At 41.5% G+C, this 17,666-nt stretch overlaps 2 protein-coding genes across 2 annotated transcripts; one reads left to right on the top strand and one right to left on the bottom strand.

The window, feature by feature from the left end:
* The first annotated feature begins 5,496 nt into the window (after positions 1–5,496).
* Positions 5,497–5,826, top strand: LOC141823010 (uncharacterized). The gene has a single exon (XM_074710290.1). It carries the CDS (start codon positions 5,497–5,499, stop codon positions 5,824–5,826), a length of 330 nt encoding a protein of 109 aa, XP_074566391.1.
* Positions 5,827–7,801: 1,975 nt separating this feature from the next.
* On the bottom strand, positions 7,802–11,872 carry LOC141823847 (uncharacterized). Its single transcript, XM_074711063.1, has 4 exons — positions 11,596–11,872; positions 11,084–11,283; positions 8,646–8,784; positions 7,802–8,548 (listed from the first exon to the last, which is right to left on the bottom strand). Exons 1-4 carry the CDS (start codon positions 11,870–11,872, stop codon positions 7,881–7,883), a joined length of 1,284 nt encoding a protein of 427 aa, XP_074567164.1. The 3' UTR covers positions 7,802–7,880.
* Positions 11,873–17,666: the final 5,794 nt, after the last annotated feature.

Here is a 17,666-nt window from a genome sequence, read left to right as displayed (position 1 = left end):
TGTCACGTCATCATTAAGGAATGTCTCATCGTGGTTAATGAGATGTCAGGAATCATCGAGTTCCCTGTCCCATCGCCGTAAACGTATCACCTTGTTAATCGTCTGCGTACAGGCATCAGAGAGATAACATTAATTAAATGGGGCGTGGGCTTGTCAGAGGTCATGATGAGGTGGGCCAGAGTGTTGCGGAGTGATCTGGCAAGGCTAGGGCCGAATGAGGATTCGGCTGAGGCTAGGGCCGAATGAAGATTCGGCTGAGGCTAGGGCCGAATGAGGATTCGGCTGAGGCTATGGCCGAATGAAGATTCGGCGGAGGCTGTGGCCGAATGAGGATTCGGCGGAGGCTATGGCCGAATGAGGATTCGGCGGAGGGGTGTGGCCGAATGAGGATTCGGCGGAGGCTGTGGCCGAATGGAGATTCGACTTAGGGGCCGAGTGGCGGCGAATAGGGCCGAATGGGTGTTCGGCTATAATACGGCCGAATAGGTCCTTCACTAGGGCCGAATGGGATTCGGCGAAGTCGATAGCCGGATGGCTATTCGGCGAATACGGCCGAATGAAGATTCGGCACTCGTCAAGTACATCCGTAACAAATGAATTAAAATCTTAAAACCTACAACCCTAAAGCAATTGGCATTAACTTTGGCATGTTTCTTACAACATCAAGATGCCTCAATTCTATGTTCTTGGTGACGTAGATAAAAAAGAGAAAGAAATTTATATTGGAAATATATCCCTAGAGAAGGGAATACAAAGAGGAAGGAAATAAAAAAATAAAAGTAAACTAAGAAAAAGAGAAAGGAGTGACGTATTAACTGTCAGACTTCCCAGGTAAGGCCGCAAGGTCACGCCTTGATTGAGGGCGCCGCCACGGTTCGCGTCCTCGCGGGGGAGAGGTCGCGCCTCGCCCGCTATGGGTGCCACAGTTGAGACCTCGGGGAGAGGTCGCGTGTCAACTTTAGAGCTGTCATACGAGATAATCCGTCAAAAATTCATTATTTAACTATTTGAGATGGACCGATTCGCTAGCTTACTGGTTAAAAAATCTCTAATTAAATTTAAAATGGATTACCGATTAGATGGATTAGTGCACGGATTTATTAAAATATAAATAAATAAAATATAGATCAAACATTTTAAATTTGGATTGTATTTAATCTTAAGTTTTGAAAAAAAAAATGTCAATCTGCGGACCAATTTGAGTCTGTCATAAGTCAATTTACTTGAATCTATAATTCATACGGACAAATCCATTTAGATTCATTTTTAAATGAATTGATAAAATGTTAATTTAATCTACTTAAATTGTTAATTTATTGGGTCCAATTCAAATCGATAACTTTAATTAATTTTATTTAATTTATGAGATAAAGAATTCCGATTGACACAGGGAAGGAATAAGAATTAGAGGAACATAATAGTGTAAAGTTGAAGCATATGTTTTTCGAGAGCCTGTGAAGTGATTTTTGAGAATATTTTTTTATATTTTAATTAACATTAGGTATTTTACTTTGATTAATCTTGAAAAGATCAGTCCAATCCCATCAGGTAAATCGAGAAGTCCTGAGATGATTTTAAAATTTGTTATCGATCATTAAAATAAATTAAAAAATATTCATAATGGATGATCATCAGTCTAATATTCAATTACTCATTAAACAAAAAATTCATCATTCAATTTATTTTGAAATCATAGAAAGAAATTGAATGTGTCCGTCGATTATCTGCTTCAACAATGTCGGAACGATTTTTGAACGCTGAAAGGATTTGCATGTGATTTGGGCAATCATTAAGTTAGGGAAAACAATCAAAAGTGCTATTAGAAAAGTTTTTTTTTAATGATGATTATAAGATTATAAAATTGACAGTGTAAAATCCTTAGGTGATGGATCCACCTTAGTAGAAAAAAAGAAAAAGTTTTTTTTTCCAAAAAAAAATAAATGAAAAGGCGTCATATCATATTTATACTCTTATTCAATATATAAAAATAAATTAATTCAATTTAATAAAAAATATACATAAAATATTTTTATATTAAATTTTTTTATCAATTTATCAAATAATTCAAATATAATCAAAATCGCTTAACATAATCAAATTTATTATAAAATTATTATAACAATAATTAATAATTATTATACTATTGTAATAATAATTAATTGACTTTTATAATGTTATACTAGCTAATTAATTGATGTTTAGAGCATCTGTATTGGTGGATTCATGGAGTGTTATAATGTTCGATGAACGTTAAAACCAGTGTAGCGCAAGAATTATTTGGGTGGGGCCCACACAAAGCCATGAACGCGTTCAATTCAATGAACGCGTTTAATGGCGTTTTTTTTTTATTTTTTTAATGCCTATGGCCCACCACAAGCTCAGTACGCGTTCATTTGTCTTTTTTTTTATTTTTTTAATGCCTATGGCCCACCACAAGTAGTAGAGAGAGGAATTAACGGGTCCCACAAATAATGAAGGTGGTTGTTAAAACGAATGTGAGAGAATGGATATGTTAATATGATGTATATGTGGCATGTGGATCCCACATTTTTTGATGAGATGGTGAGTGTTATAATAATTTAAAATTAGTCTCCAGGCTGTGGCGAGGCAATGACCTTCTTCCCCAAAAGGCACAAAGGCCTTATGGGTTATTGGAGCAACAACCATTTCTAGACAAGACTAATTTAAGAATTAATCATATTATGCATACATAATTAAACACTAAGCATAACCCAACACTATCTAAAACGGTAAAGAAATAAAGCATATAATAGCATAAAAGAAAGCAATAAATATGAAAAAAATTATTTTCCAACTATCATGGCCTCTTCTATATCCGCTGATCTTCTATATGCCTCCTTTGCCGTCCGTCCATCTTGTTTCCTTCTCCGTTGCGTCTCCGGTCCTCATCATAGCACCACGTACGTCCGGAGTACAAGATAAATAAAATTTACATCCATCGATCCTACACCCCACGAAGGGGTTTTACATGTAATCTAGATCAAACAGTAAATTAAAACTATACAGCGTCCCGCTGTGCTTAATTTATTATTACACACATGCACATCACACAATACATATATATCACAATTTAGGCCATAATAGTTGGATCTAGGAATCCTGCAACCACAGAGTTAATCTACTTGCAATTCCTTACTATTATCCTGCCTAAACTTATGCATGAAAAAGTGCATAAATAACTGAAACCAAACACACAGAGCCCTAACCAACGCTCTGATACCATTGATGGGAAAGTCTTGAAAAACCGTTCCGGTAGATTCTTGCAGAACAAAAATTTTTTCGAAAACGATCTCAAGTTGCCCTCATAGTCGATCAAACGAAGTTTGATCGACTCATTTAGATCATTGGGCTCTTGTGTTTGGTTTACAGGATCCAATATAAAAGGAATAATTTAACTTATGCGGAAACATTAAATTATACCTTATGAAGTTTGTACCCGAAGACCTCTTGATCTTCTGCTGTATTCCTCTCCTCTTCTCGAACGTTGTGTGGGCAACGATCCTTCGAGAATTTCTCCACCAGAATTCTCCTCTCCGATGGCTAGCTAAACTTTCCTTCTTTCTCTTTGTCTGGAGAAAAGAGAAGAGGAAGAAGGGGTTGGCTGCCGAGAGAGTCTCGGCCACCTAAAGCTTGTTTCGTGTGTTCTCAACCCTTTGGCAAGCCCCTTCTTTTATAGCCTAGCCATCTCCCAAATATGGTATGATTTGTATCATAAACTTGGTATGATTTGGATCAAACATGGTATGATTTCAATCAATCAATCAACGGAGAATTTGGTATGATTTCGGAAGTTTCCAATTCGAACCGAGGTGTTTAATCGATCAAGGAATCGATTAAACATCGCTAACTTTTTCTCATTAACACTGGTAATCGATCAGGTGATCGATTACCAGGCTGGTAATCGATCACCTGATCGATTACGATTGAGAACTTTGGTAATCGATCAGCTGATCGATTACCAAGGTGTATAATCGATCAGCTGATCGATTACACAGCCTTGTATGGGTTCGAATGTCTGGTTTCTTCATGAATTCTTCCAAGGTGGACTTGAGGATTCCCAGAGGCTACAGTAGGGACCTAGAGGAGGAATTGGTTTTGGTCTCCTGATAGGCTTAAGCTTCCCATGTTCTTTACCGAACATACAGCTTAAGTCTATCAATAATAACTCATTCCACTAGAGAGTTATTATTACACTACCGCACCAATCCCATATTATAATATGGGCTCCTTATTATGTGGCTTAAGCAAATGAAGTCGAGGAGTTAAGTTCCCAGAAGTCGATGGACCGAGTTGAGGGAGGAATCAGGGTGGCCTAAGCTAATAGAGTTAAAGAGTCTGAGTCCCTTAGAATTGCGGAGTCTGAGTCCTCTAAAGTCATGCCAACAGAACTGATGGAAGAATTGGATGGCCACTTTGACTTCCATCTAGGCTTAACTTTTGACCTACACCTAAGTTTGAACTTTGATTTGGCTCTATCTCCTTTCCATCATATCAAAGGATATTCCTATCAACATTCCACTTCTGAATCGTTGAAATCATACTACTTGACTTATTACACAACTAATTTAAATTGCATAGCTAGGTAGTTCAAGTATCCTCTAATTGGGTCCTTCAACTCGCCTAATCAATTTCAAGTTGGATTGAGCAACTTAAATTGCTCAACTAGATTGTCTAGCTTATTGGATCGATCAACTAGTTCGCCTAGCAAGCTCATTTGACACATTGGCTCCAACTTGCTCAATTCAACAGATTTAACTAGCCTACTTAAATTGACCAACTCACTCAAACGTAGAACTACTCAAACTACCTAACCCATCCACCTAACTAATCAAACCAACCAACTTTGTGTGCTAAATGATTTTTAAAAAATATTGTATAGAAAAGTAAATGGAGTGAAAGAAAATTTAAAGTTGATTAAAAATTAACCGTTGACTAAATTTTCTTGTCCATTCATTAACTACTACTAAATTTAGAAAGTCCTAAAATTTTGTTGGTCATCAAAAGAACTTCTAAATTAAAACAAACACGACGCAGGCAACGCCGTTAAAAGCACCGGCGGACGCCATTTCCATTCCATCCCAACGGCCTTCCACTTCCTTCGATCCCGCTCCTCCATCTCCAATCACAATGACGCCGGAGCTCCCCGCTCTCCGCCTCCTCGCCTTCCTCTGCTTCCTCTCCGCCTTGCCGGCCGCCACCGCCCTCTGCGTCGCCCGCAACGCCTCCGATTCCGTCCCCCTTCCCACCTCCAGCTCGCCGTCGCCCAAATCCAAGACCATTCCCCCCTTGTTTCCTCGACGGAATCCGCCGGCCGCTGCCCAACCAGGCCCCAGCCTCCCCGTCGCCGACGACGCGATCGCCGCGCTCTGCGGGAAGACCGACTACCCGGACGTGTGCGTGTCGTGGGTCCGCCAGCTCGGCGGAAGCGTAGGCGGAAGCACGGCACATGACGCCCTTGGGGTGCTGAGTCTGCAGATGCAGGCGTGCCGCGCGAAGGTGCAGGCGGCGAGGGCCGAGGTGTCGGCGGCGGTGGTGAAGCCCGGGACCGACCGGCGGACGGCGAGCAACCTGCAGGTGTGCAGCGACAGCTACGACGACGCGGTGGACAACCTGGACGACGCGGAGGCGGCGGTGAAGGCCAACGACAAGGGGACGATGAACAGCATGCTCAGCGCACTGGTCACCGACTTCTCCACGTGCGAGGACAGCTTCTCGGAGATGAATGCGCAGTCGCCGCAGGCCGCCACCGACGAGCTGCTCACCAAGATGGCCAGCAACTGCCTCGCCCTCGCCTCCTTTCTCTGAATCTCTCCACATGTTTCTACCTTTCTTCCATCTCGACCTTCTTCTACCTCCGGTTTTTATTTATTTTATTTTATTTTTTCTGATTTTCATGTATTCCTGAATTATTGCATTTATGTTATGTAAGATAGTGATGCGAGTGATAGAACCTTAATCCGTCCTTAATAATTAAGAAAAGTATTAATGATAAAAAAATACCATTAAAATTTAATTAATTTATTTCTATTTTTTTGTGTGTGATAGGACTGGTACTAATTGATCCTGGAAAGATTTTTTTTTAATGATAATAGATTCTCTTTTATGTGTTTCTGATAGTTACCGATTCTAAACTCCATTAACTCAAAAATAACCTGACCTAAATTATATAAAATAAAAGATTTTTTATAAAACTCTAATTATTCTAATAAAATTTAACTAAATTTGTTTTTAAATTATAAAAAAATTAACGATATAGATAACTTTTATTAGGATTACTTTTTTGACTATTATTCTTTCCAACCGAAGAGAACTAGGTCAAGTAGATGTAAAATGAAAATATTCTTTTTGATTAAATCAGACAGTCGATGTCTTTTTTATATCAGATGTATTTCTTTTTTTTCTTCTTCTTCTTCTTTTTTTGAATTAGTTGCACAATGCAATCACATTAGAGTGAGACTGCATTGGTTTCTTCAATCCATTAGCTGCTGAAACTCTGAGTTTTGCTAAGTTTGAACTAAAGAAACGAAGTGACACTGCCATTAACTCAAGAAACAATTGTGCCATTAGCAATGTGCCAAGAAAATATTTGCTGCCTAGCTTCTTTTGATGTGTAAGACAATATGCATCAGAAGTCATTGCACACAAAGGCAAATTCTTCGAAAATACCTGCTGTCTGAGGTTAGACTATCTCACAGCAGAATGGATTATCATCGTAAAATTGTTTATATCAAATCGTGTTACCTGATAGAAGAAATGTGATATCGAAGATCTGTGAGATTCCTCAACTACTATCTCTCAGACAAATGAAGTGATTCCTGAAAGTTAGCAAGCATTAACTCAACTACTATCTTGCAAGTACTAGGAAAAAAACACATCCCTAAACCAGTACAGTATGAAAATTGCACACCTTCTTCGCGTTCTTCCTTTTGCGATGATGTGGCCTCTTCTCTTCCTGGTGACCCTATGGTTACCTTTATTTTCCTTGCCTTATGTAATTAACAGACTATCACTCAAATTTGAAACAATAAGTTTCCATCCTACTAACTAAAAGAGTCTTCGTCAAAGGATTAGACGAATCAAATAATGAACTATAAATATTTGCTATAAGAGTCTAAAACCTTCTATTCAAACTTTCAAACCCCATCTACTCATATATTCACTTACTACAAAGAGAATAAGACATCGCATTGAACCTTTAAGCACATGAGAGAACTTTATAATACTTTTTGAAGTTCTTCTCATCCTCAAATCGACTGACTCACCGTGAAGCCTTTAGATGCACTGCTTTAATGTCTACACTTCTCAACATCAATAGACATATACTATCTCGCCATTTACTTTGCAGGAACATTAGTAACTCTCTTCTAAAGCAAATATATTTCTTTGCAATAATATATATATATATATATATATATATATATATATATATATATATATATATATATATATATATATATATATATAATATATCAGTCTCACAGTGAAAATATAGACTCTAATGTCGAAATCTGAAACAAAATAAAAAAAACTTAAGTTGTGAAGGGCATTTACAGTTTTAAACGTGGGGGAAAACTAATATAAAGAAGGTTTCACAGTGCTTTTTGGAGGCGCTTTTACCGCCATTAGTAATAGATCTCAGTCATTGATCGATCGACAGTCAAGATTAATTTCTTTTACCGTCGCTCTGATGCAACAACTGGGACCCCTTCACAGGGATGCACAGTGAAAAGCCTCTTCTATGCTAGTTTTTCCTGATTTTATGTGACCCCGAAGAATCATATTGTTGCTATTACAACATTTAGCTGGAAGAAGTAAAAGAGAAATTTACACCAACATACTTACACTGGAGTAAGGAAAAACTAAAATTCCTTGAAAAATTCATCAACCAAGGTATCAAACAACCACCTTTCGATCTCTATTCCTGCTTCAAATGCTTCGATTTTGAAATCAATCCATCTGCCTAGACGAGCACTCATATCTTTGTACACAAGCTCATCCACCATCCAGTCCTCGGTGCAGACACATCCTGATATCTCATTGTACAGTTCTTCTGACAAGTCTTTCCTGACAAACATGACACCTTTTGCCCACATTTGGAATCCTGCTCGGAAGTAAACACTACATTTAGTAGACAAGCATTCATTCACAGCATCAAAAATTATCTTCCTCCTCATCCTCTGTGTTTCATCTACATGAGCTGATATTCGATTCTCTTCTAATTTCTCAAAGAGAAGGAGATCAAGAATCTCACTAGATTGGTCCATGTATCTGAGAACTAAATCATCTGAACTAATTTCCCAGTTATTCAAGATTTCCTTCACATAATCCAGTTCATCCCAGCAAGTGTAAGGATCATCTATTCTACCAATTTCTGAGGCTAGATCTTCTTCTGAGTCTATGGCCTGTTTATGTAATGATGATGTAGATAATTCTACCTCAGATTCTGCTGGCCAAGTTTTGTACATGGAATCAAACTCAGCATCTTTGGAGAGAGAAGAAGAATAATGAGAAGAATTGGTCAGGGTACCTGAAAATTCAACATTTAGGGTTTTTAGTTTTGCACCACATCCATAAAAGGGAAATCAGGAAAGATTCATCTAACTTCTGAACCTATATGTTATTACCATCGAAATTTTGGTAGCTCTCAGAAGAGCAGCTTTCATTTGAAAATGAGTTGTCTGGAATGGAAAGGGGGCTCTGATCTTGATGCTCAATTTCACTTTGATCCGCAATGTTGCAGTAGGAACCAATCCTATTTTTTTCCTGATCAACAGTTATGACAAAAATCAATCAGTTGTAGAATTTATCAAGCAACTTACGGGCAGCAACAAGATCAAGTTGCATTTGTATACAAAGAGGAATACGAGACAAGAACATTAACCACTATGAAAATTACTTTTGAAACTCTTGCAATGCTGCTGAAAAAGTGGATTTAATGAAACCATGTGGCATCTTTAAGAATAACAAATCTATTCTAAACACAATCATTTTGGAAGGTTTAGGAAATACATGAAAGGTTGTAAAGTCTGCTAAAAAAATCATCCCATAGGTGGTAAAGATATCTAAGAAATCAGCCATCAGGGAGCAGGCATGCTTTCATAGAAATACACGCAAGTATGACAAATAAAATGTCATTAGCATCAGTGTATTCACCCCATCTAAATTTTACCTATACACCACAATAAATTTTACAAGTACCACAGGTTTGAATGATAAGTGCCAATGACTATTCACAACCAGTTGAAGAATGAAACTTCTATGACTCAGTACCATAGTTTACAAAGAGTTTTGAGGATTACAAGAAGTTTCAAACATATTGAGCTTTTCCATATTCCAAATGAATGAAACAATAGTAGTTCTTCATGCCCCTCCATTATGCCACCCTATGGATTTACATTATGATCCTGTGGCAGTTTCTGGCTATCTGGCAGACAGATAAAGTCTTGTGCCTATGTCAATCAACTCAATGTCAGAAATGCCTAAAAACAGCCCTAGCTCTCTCGGTCCATCCCACAATTCTTGGCTCCATTGCAAAAACTAAAAATATAAACCTAGGAAAGCCACGTGAATATACTTGTTACTTTGCCTGGTAGTAAGTGCCTATCTGCTTATAGTTCAGAGTTCAGAAGCAACTAGAACTACCAAAGTGAATATTGTGAACCATGTAACATAGATGGGTCATCATGTTGAAGTAAGGCTGAGGCTATTTGTTCGTGACATCTATATCAAAAAAATACCCCCTTGGCATTTCTTAGAGGTAAGTAATTCTGCATGTGAACAACTTATGATGATTGCTATATGGATACACTAGTTCATATGGCAAGAGCAATATCATGCAAAGGCACTTGGTAAAGATATGCATGAGAGGTGTAAGTCAAGGTTTAAAATATCGAGCCGTGCCGGAGTTTCGGTCCCGGACCGGAACGATACAGTTTCGGTACCGTATCGTACCGTGCCGGTATAGTTTCGGTATTTTTAAAATATATAATATATTAACTAAAATAAAAAATTTAATCTAAATATTTAAAAATAAAAAAAAATATTTTTTAAAAATAATAAACTAATTTTATGAATTTTATTAAAGCCTATTTAAATTATCCCTAAATCCTATTTAAATTATCCTGAACTATAGCTAGGAGTTGATTATTAAACCTTAATTAAACCCTAAGTTAAAAAATAAAAAAATTAAAAAAAACAGATCACGCGCTGGCAGCACGCTCCCCGCCCGCGGAGGCAACTCCCGGCCCCGCGCGTCGCCTCCGGCGGCGTCGCGGGCCCGGGCGTCGCCTCCGGTGGCATCACCGGGCCCCGGCGGCGTCGCCGGGCCCGAGCGGCGCCTCCGGAGGCGTCGCCGCGCCCGAGCGACGCCTCCGGCGGCGTTTTCATGCCGGAAAAACGGTTCCGGTGCTGTGCCGGTGCCGATACCGCGGCGGAACGGTAAATTTCGCCCGTATCGGGCGGCTCGGCTCGGCATTTTAATCCCTGGTGTAAGTATATCCTTGTTGCCTCAGAATCATACTTTCATATAAATTGTGGCATAATAAGCCTTTTGATTTGTTCTTGGGTCAGAATTTGTTCTTTGATTTGGTCTCAGGTTAGTATTGTTAGGTCCGGTCCGGTGCATTGCGTGTGTTTATACGTTTCATAAACGTGTGCAGTGGAAGGAAAAATAATAATTAAATCTAATTATTACAATAATCGCAACACATGCATGTAGGGTACAACAGGTACATGGTATAATCGAAATTAAAATATTATAGAATTACAATTATTATAGACATACCTGAAGGATGACATTGAGCAGGAATAGGATTGGCATCAATCGAGCGGCTCTATCAAAGCTCCGTCTCTATCGATGATCCATGTCAAACTCTCATCTGGACGACTTTCAAATTCACGAGTCGCATCACCGTCTTCGGTACTAATCGACGATCTACAACGATCGATATGAGAGAAAACCCTAATATCGAAAACACACAACAACACTTATCACGACTGTTTTCCGGAGCTTTCTAAGTATCGTCGACAATCGTATTCCTGACGTATATTCCGGTAGTCAAACTTTGACCGCTGGAATAGGACGAACGATCGGAAACCCTTTCCAACGTTGATGAAATGAACTCCGGAGCAACAATGGCCAAAGGGCAAGCTTCAACAACGGCATACAACTTCTCTGATCGTTGGAAACAATTTCCAGCGACGAAGAACGCTCCAGTGGCCAACGGCAGTCGGATGGAAAACCCTTTCCACCCAAGCTCCGATCTATGACAGAGAAGACAACAATCATCGGCATCCCAACACTGGCAATCCTTCACCACATCCCAGCCCACCAACCACCGGCGTCCAACGCCAGCAGTCCTTCATCACATCTGTGTTCAACAACGTAAAGGGAAGATCGATCGGGAAGGAGGAAGAAGAAGAGGAGGCTCTTGGCTTTTCCCTTTTCTTCTAGGGCAACGAGTCATCATCAGGAAGTTGCAGATCGGATGGCGCTTAGGAAGAACGCGATCAAGAGGAAGGCGGGCGACGCACGAGTTTCCCTTATCCTCCGACGGTCGGTGATAGTCGCCTTACCTTTTCTTGCATAGTCGGCGACCAGCGCTGCCGGAAGTCCGACACTCGGGAGGGAGAAGACGTGGTCGGGGAAACCCGGGGAGGCTGCGTGCTCCGTCTGCGCTGTGCTGCTCGAGCCACGCATGTGCCAGAGGCTCCGTCGCAGGCTCCGCGCGTGCCCTGCTCCGCGCAGCTCCGTCTGCCATGCGTGGTGCGCTGTCTGCTCGAGCCACGCATGTGCCAGAGGCTCCGTCGCAGGCTCCGCGCGTGCCCTGCTCCGCGCTGCTCCGTCTGCCATGCGTGGTGCGCTGTCTGCTAGTGCAGAGCCACGCATGTAAAGCTAGGGCTTCGAGTATTTCCCGCTTGTCCTGCTAAGCTTCAGATCACCCCTTTTTATAGTAGAAGAGGTGCTATAGTGTTTTTAATTAAACACTATTCATTAATGCACTGAGTTTCATTGTGCAGTGCACAATTTTGACTCGTAGTATGCAATAATGAATAAAGTGCTTAATAGTGCACGCACTAACTTTACACCTCACGAGCCAAGCATCACTTGCTAAAGTTGACATAAGATGCTGCATCACTCACTAAAGTTGACAGAAGATGCTGCATTTATATCATGCAAGCATCTTTTACAAGCACTCACTTATTATAATTTTAAAGGTGACTAAAGGTGATGGACATCGGTCACCTTTTACAATACCGTGTGCTATATACAATACCATACCGCTTTTCAATAAGAACGGCTCCCCGAGGCTCAATTCCTATTGATAATAATACCGCTTCTAGATGACAGGTAGAATGGAAGCTAGGGACAGTAGGGTATGTCCCAGCTGCTTCTTCATTTCCTTAGGCGCTCTGGATACTTTTTAACAGATCCTTCAATCTGGTGGAACAGGGCGATTTGATCTTCAGGAACTGTGACTGCTATCATCAAGTGGTGAACAAGTCGAGATAAAGCGTCCGCCAGTTCATTATTGGAGCCTTCAATGTGTTCCAGCTTTATTTCCACGCCGGTACCTGTCATATAATTTAAAAACGTTATCCACCTTATCCGAGATGGCTTGTTGCTGTTAAAGCCCATATACATATTAGGGTTAAGGCCCATATTAACCCCTAGTTATCTATATATAGTTGTATGTAACTATTGGATGATTGTATTCCAAATCCTATTCGTTACATGGTATCAGAGCGGCGGGTTTAGGTTTTCCTTTCCTCTTTCTGCCGCCGCCACGCATCTTCGCGCGTCCTGTTCGCAGCGTCTCCGTCATCCTCCAAGCACGAACACGCGTCCATCTTCGCGCGTCCTGTTCGCAGCGTCTCCGTCATCCTCCAAGCACGAACGTCGCGTCCTCCAGCGTCGCAACGGAATCTGATCGCGCGACACCCGCCCCGTCCGCCCCGCCTCTGGTTGTTCGCACGCGTCTCAGCCAGGATCTGCTCTGGCTTCCTCCGTCGCCCACCTTTGCGCTGCTCGCACCGGTCTTCGCCGACTCGCGCCCCTGCCGCGATCAACGATTTTACTTCTGTGCCGGTGTCGGCCGCTGCCGCGATCGGGATCTTTCGTTCGAGTTCGGCCGTGTTCTCCTCTGCAGCGATCCTTGGTCGCCGCCTCGAGAGGGCAGCCGACGCCCGCAGTTCCGGTTAACGCCGTAGCCCTAGCCGCCACATCAGGTTCCTCCTCTTCTTCTTCCCGAACAGAGGTCTTCAAGCGCTGCCTCCTTTTCTCTCTCGCGGCGCCTCCCTCCAACGCCGCGACATCCCTTCAACGCCGCGACATCCAGCTTTGTCCACCGCGAACACCCGCCGCCTGCTGATCGCGCCGCTGAACTTGAGCCATTTGACCCTCCTCTGAAACCAGCACTCCTTCTCCAGTCAGGAAGTCTTCCTCCTCTGGTTCTTTCTATTCTAGCTTCATTGGAGTTCATTTTTTTTGGTGATAATCACGAGTATTTCTCAACATGTCTTCAATAAATGTGAATGCAATTATTATTAATATCACCTTAGATGGTCAGAATTATCCAGAGTGGGCTTTCTGTGTAGAGACTGCATTAAGGGGTTATGGTTTACTTTTTCATTTAAATGAATCTCCACCTGTGCTTAAGAATGATGGTAGTAATGCTGCTGCAATAACAGAATGGCATATTAATGATGGAAAAGTGATGGCTGCCATGGTCAATAGTACTAAACAATCCATGATTATGAGTCTTTCTAAGTTCAAAACAGCTAAGGACATATGGAACAACTTGAAGAAGCGCTATGTTCAGGATAGTGGTGCTCTTTTACATAATCTCATGCAGCAAACTCATGAAATTATGCAGAATGATATGTCCATTGATGAGTACTACTCTGCTTTTGATCGTTTGATGGGATCACTGATTTCCATGATACCAGAGTGTACAACTGTTCCTTGCCCAACACACAAGTTTATTGAAAAGTTTTTCACTTACAGATTTGTTATGGGAGTTCGGGCTGAATATGATTCTATTCGTACACGATTACTTCACAATTCTTCTGATCTCACTATGGCACAGGCATTGTCTGATTTACTTGCAGAAGAAACACGTCTCAAGTCTATGTCTTCTTCTGCATTTGTCTCTCATAGTGTGTTGGCAGCTTCTCAAAGGATCAGTGTACCAAAAAGCTTCTCTTCAGAGCCCTGTAAGCATTGTGGCAAGACTGGTCATCTTCCAGAGAATTGTTTTTCTATTCATCCAGAGAAGTTGGTTGACTATCGTGCACGTCGTGCTGCCCGTGGTACTGCCCGTGGTGCTCGTGGTCGTGGTACTGGTTCCACTCCTGGAGGTTCAGTGTCTATTGCTGCTGCTTCACCTGTTCCTGCTCCTTCGTCGTCTTGGGTACTTGATTCAGGGGCTTCTTTTCATGTGACATCTGATCAGTCCCAGTTGGTCGCTTGCAAGCCGGTCACTGATGGAGCTTCTATTCGGACAGCTGATGGTACATCTTGTCATATCACTCACCAGGGTTCACTTTGCAATCCTTATTTTTCTGTACCAAATGTTTCTTTAGTACCTCAGTTATCCATGAATCTTCTTTCGGTTGGTCAAGTTACCGACCAAAATTGTTTTGTTGGATTTGATGACTCATCTTGTTTTATTCAGGACCGTCGAAGCGGGAAAGTGATTGGGACTGGCCGTCGCCGTAAAGGTGTTCCTAGCCTTTACATCCTGGATACTTTGCGTCTTCCTTCTTCCATTGAAGCTTCTGCTCGTGTGTCATCCGCTACATCGGGTTCTGTTTGTTCTTCCTTCGCCCAGTGGCATCATCGTCTTGGTCATCTTTGTGGGTCTCGACTGTCCACATTAATAAATAAAGGTTGTTTAGGTCATACAACTATTGAGTCTGATTTTCATTGTAAGGGTTGCAAACTTGGAAAACAAATACAACTACCATATTCATCTAGTATTTCTCATTCTGCTAGACATTTTGATCTTATTCATTCTGATGTATGGGGTCCTGCACCTTTTCCTACAAAGGGTGGTCACAAATATTATGTCATTTTTATTGATGATCATTCTCGATATACATGGGTTTATTTTATGAAACATCGCTCTCAGTTGTGTTCTATTTATCAGTCTTTTGTCCGCATGGTTCACACACAATTTTCTACTCCTATTAGAGTTTTTCGCTCTGACTCTGGGGGAGAGTATTTGTCTGATGTTTTTCGTCAATTTTTGTCATCTGAGGGCACTCTTGCTCAGCTCTCTTGTCCTGGCGCTCATGCTCAGAATGGTGTTGCTGAACGCAAACATCGTCATATTATAGAGACTGCCCGCACACTTTTGATTTCATCTTTTGTGCCTTCTCATTTTTGGGGAGAAGCTGTTTCTACTGCTGTCTATCTCATAAATAGACAACCCTCATCCAAACTGTCTGGAAAATGTCCTGGTGAAGTTCTTTTTGGTACTTCTCCCAGTTATGATCATCTCCGAGTTTTTGGATCTACTTGTTATGTTTTGCTTGCACCTCGTGAGCGAACTAAGTTGACTGCACAATCTGTTGAATGTGTTTTTCTAGGATATAGTCCTGAACATAAAGGTTATCGGTGTTATGATCCTTTTTCTCGTCGCATACGTATCTCTCGCGATGTGACCTTTGTTGAGGATCGTCCTTTCTTTTATAACCCCTCTACTCGGCCCTCATATTCTCCCACAGAATCCACATCGTTCCTGTGTCTACCTCCTATCTCATCCTCTGATGATGTCACTACACCTTCTCATCATATTACCCCTATTCCTGCTCCTTCTATTTCCATCTCTCCACCTTCACAGGGGACTACATCTCCTCCTGTACCACCTCCATTTCATCCTAAACCACCTATCACACGTGTATTCCATCGTCGTCCCACAAATCTCACAGTGTCTCCATCTGGTTCTACCACCACGGCCAGTCCTGATGTACCTGCTGTTGATGTTTCTAATGATATTGATGAGTCTCATACTGTTCCTGATGAGTTACAGGTTGGTCCAAGATATAATTTAAGAGATCGTGCTACTATTGGTCCCGCTGCCAAGTATGGTTTTACATGTGTGAGTGTCGAGCCATCCACTTACCAAGAAGCTTCTAATATTCCGGAATGGCAACTTGCTATGTCTGAGGAGCTTGCTGCTCTTGATCGTACAGGCACTTGGGATATTGTTCCACTACCATCACACGCAGTGCCAATTACATCTAAATGGGTATTCAAAATTAAGACCAAGTCTGATGGTTCTATCGAGAGATACAAAGCTCGTCTTGTTGCTAGAGGTTTTCAGCAAACTCAAGGACGAGATTATGATGAGACATTTGCACCAGTTGCTCATATGACTACCGTTCGTACTCTTATTGCCGTGGCTGCTACTTCTTCTTGGACCATCTCTCAAATGGATGTTAAGAATGCTTTTCTTCATGGTGATCTGCATGAAGAAGTTTATATGCAACCACCCCCAGGTGTTGATGCTCCTCCTGGTCATGTTTGTCGCCTTCGTCGTGCTCTATATGGTCTTAAACAGGCTCCTCGTGCTTGGTTTGAGCGCTTTGTATCTGTGATACAAGCTGCTGGGTTTTTACCTAGTGATCATGACCCTGCTCTATTTATTCATCTCTCTCCACGTGGACGCACTTTGCTTCTTCTATATGTTGATGATATGTTGATTACGGGAGACGATGTGGAACACATTTCTTGTGTGAAGAAGCAACTTAGTGAGCAATTTCAAATGTCTGATTTGGGTTCACTCAGTTATTTCTTAGGGATTGAGGTATTACATTCGGCAGATGGCTACTACCTTTCTCAGTCCAAATACATACAAGACCTTATTCATAGTTCTGGCATTACAGATAGTCGAACAGCTGCGACACCTATGGATCTTCATTTACAACTTCGTTCTACTGATGGTACACCTCTTGAGGATCCGTCTCGATATCGGCGTATTGTAGGCAGCCTTGTCTATCTCACTGTTACCAGACCTGATATTGCTCATGCAGTTCATATTCTGAGTCAGTTTGTGAGTGCTCCTACTTCCATTCATTTTGGACATTTGCTTCGTGTACTACGGTACTTAAGGGGGACATCTTCTCAGTGTTTGTTCTATGCTCGTGATAGTCCACTTCAGCTTCATGCTTACTCAGACTCCACCTGGGCAAGTGACCCAACAGATCGTCGTTCTGTCACAGGTTATTGCATTTTTCTTGGTTCTTCTCCTCTTGCATGGAAGTCTAAAAAGCAGGTGGCTGTATCTCGTTCTAGTACAGAAGCAGAACTTCGAGCACTTGCCACTACCACTTCAGAGATAGTATGGCTTCGATGGTTATTAGCAGATTTTGGTATTTCTTGTGATGCTCCTACACCTCTTCTGTGTGACAATACTGGAGCCATACAGATTGTCAATGATCCTGTGAAGCATGAACTTACAAAGCATATTGGTGTTGATGCTTTCTTTACTCGGTCTCATTGTCATCAGAAAACAATTGCTCTTCAGTATGTGCCCTCAGAACTACAAGTGGCAGATTTTTTCACTAAAGCACAAACTCGAGAGCAACATCGGCTTCATTTACTCAAACTCAATGTTTCAGAACCTCCACTTCCACCTTGA

The sequence above is a fragment of the Curcuma longa genome, chromosome 3 (genome assembly GCF_044706935.1).
Source record: "Curcuma longa cultivar G26 ecotype Majalengka, Jawa Barat chromosome 3, ITB_CL_G26_1.1, whole genome shotgun sequence".
Lineage (NCBI taxonomy): Eukaryota > Viridiplantae > Streptophyta > Magnoliopsida > Zingiberales > Zingiberaceae > Curcuma > Curcuma longa.
This window is presented reverse-complemented; position numbering and strand designations above follow the sequence as displayed.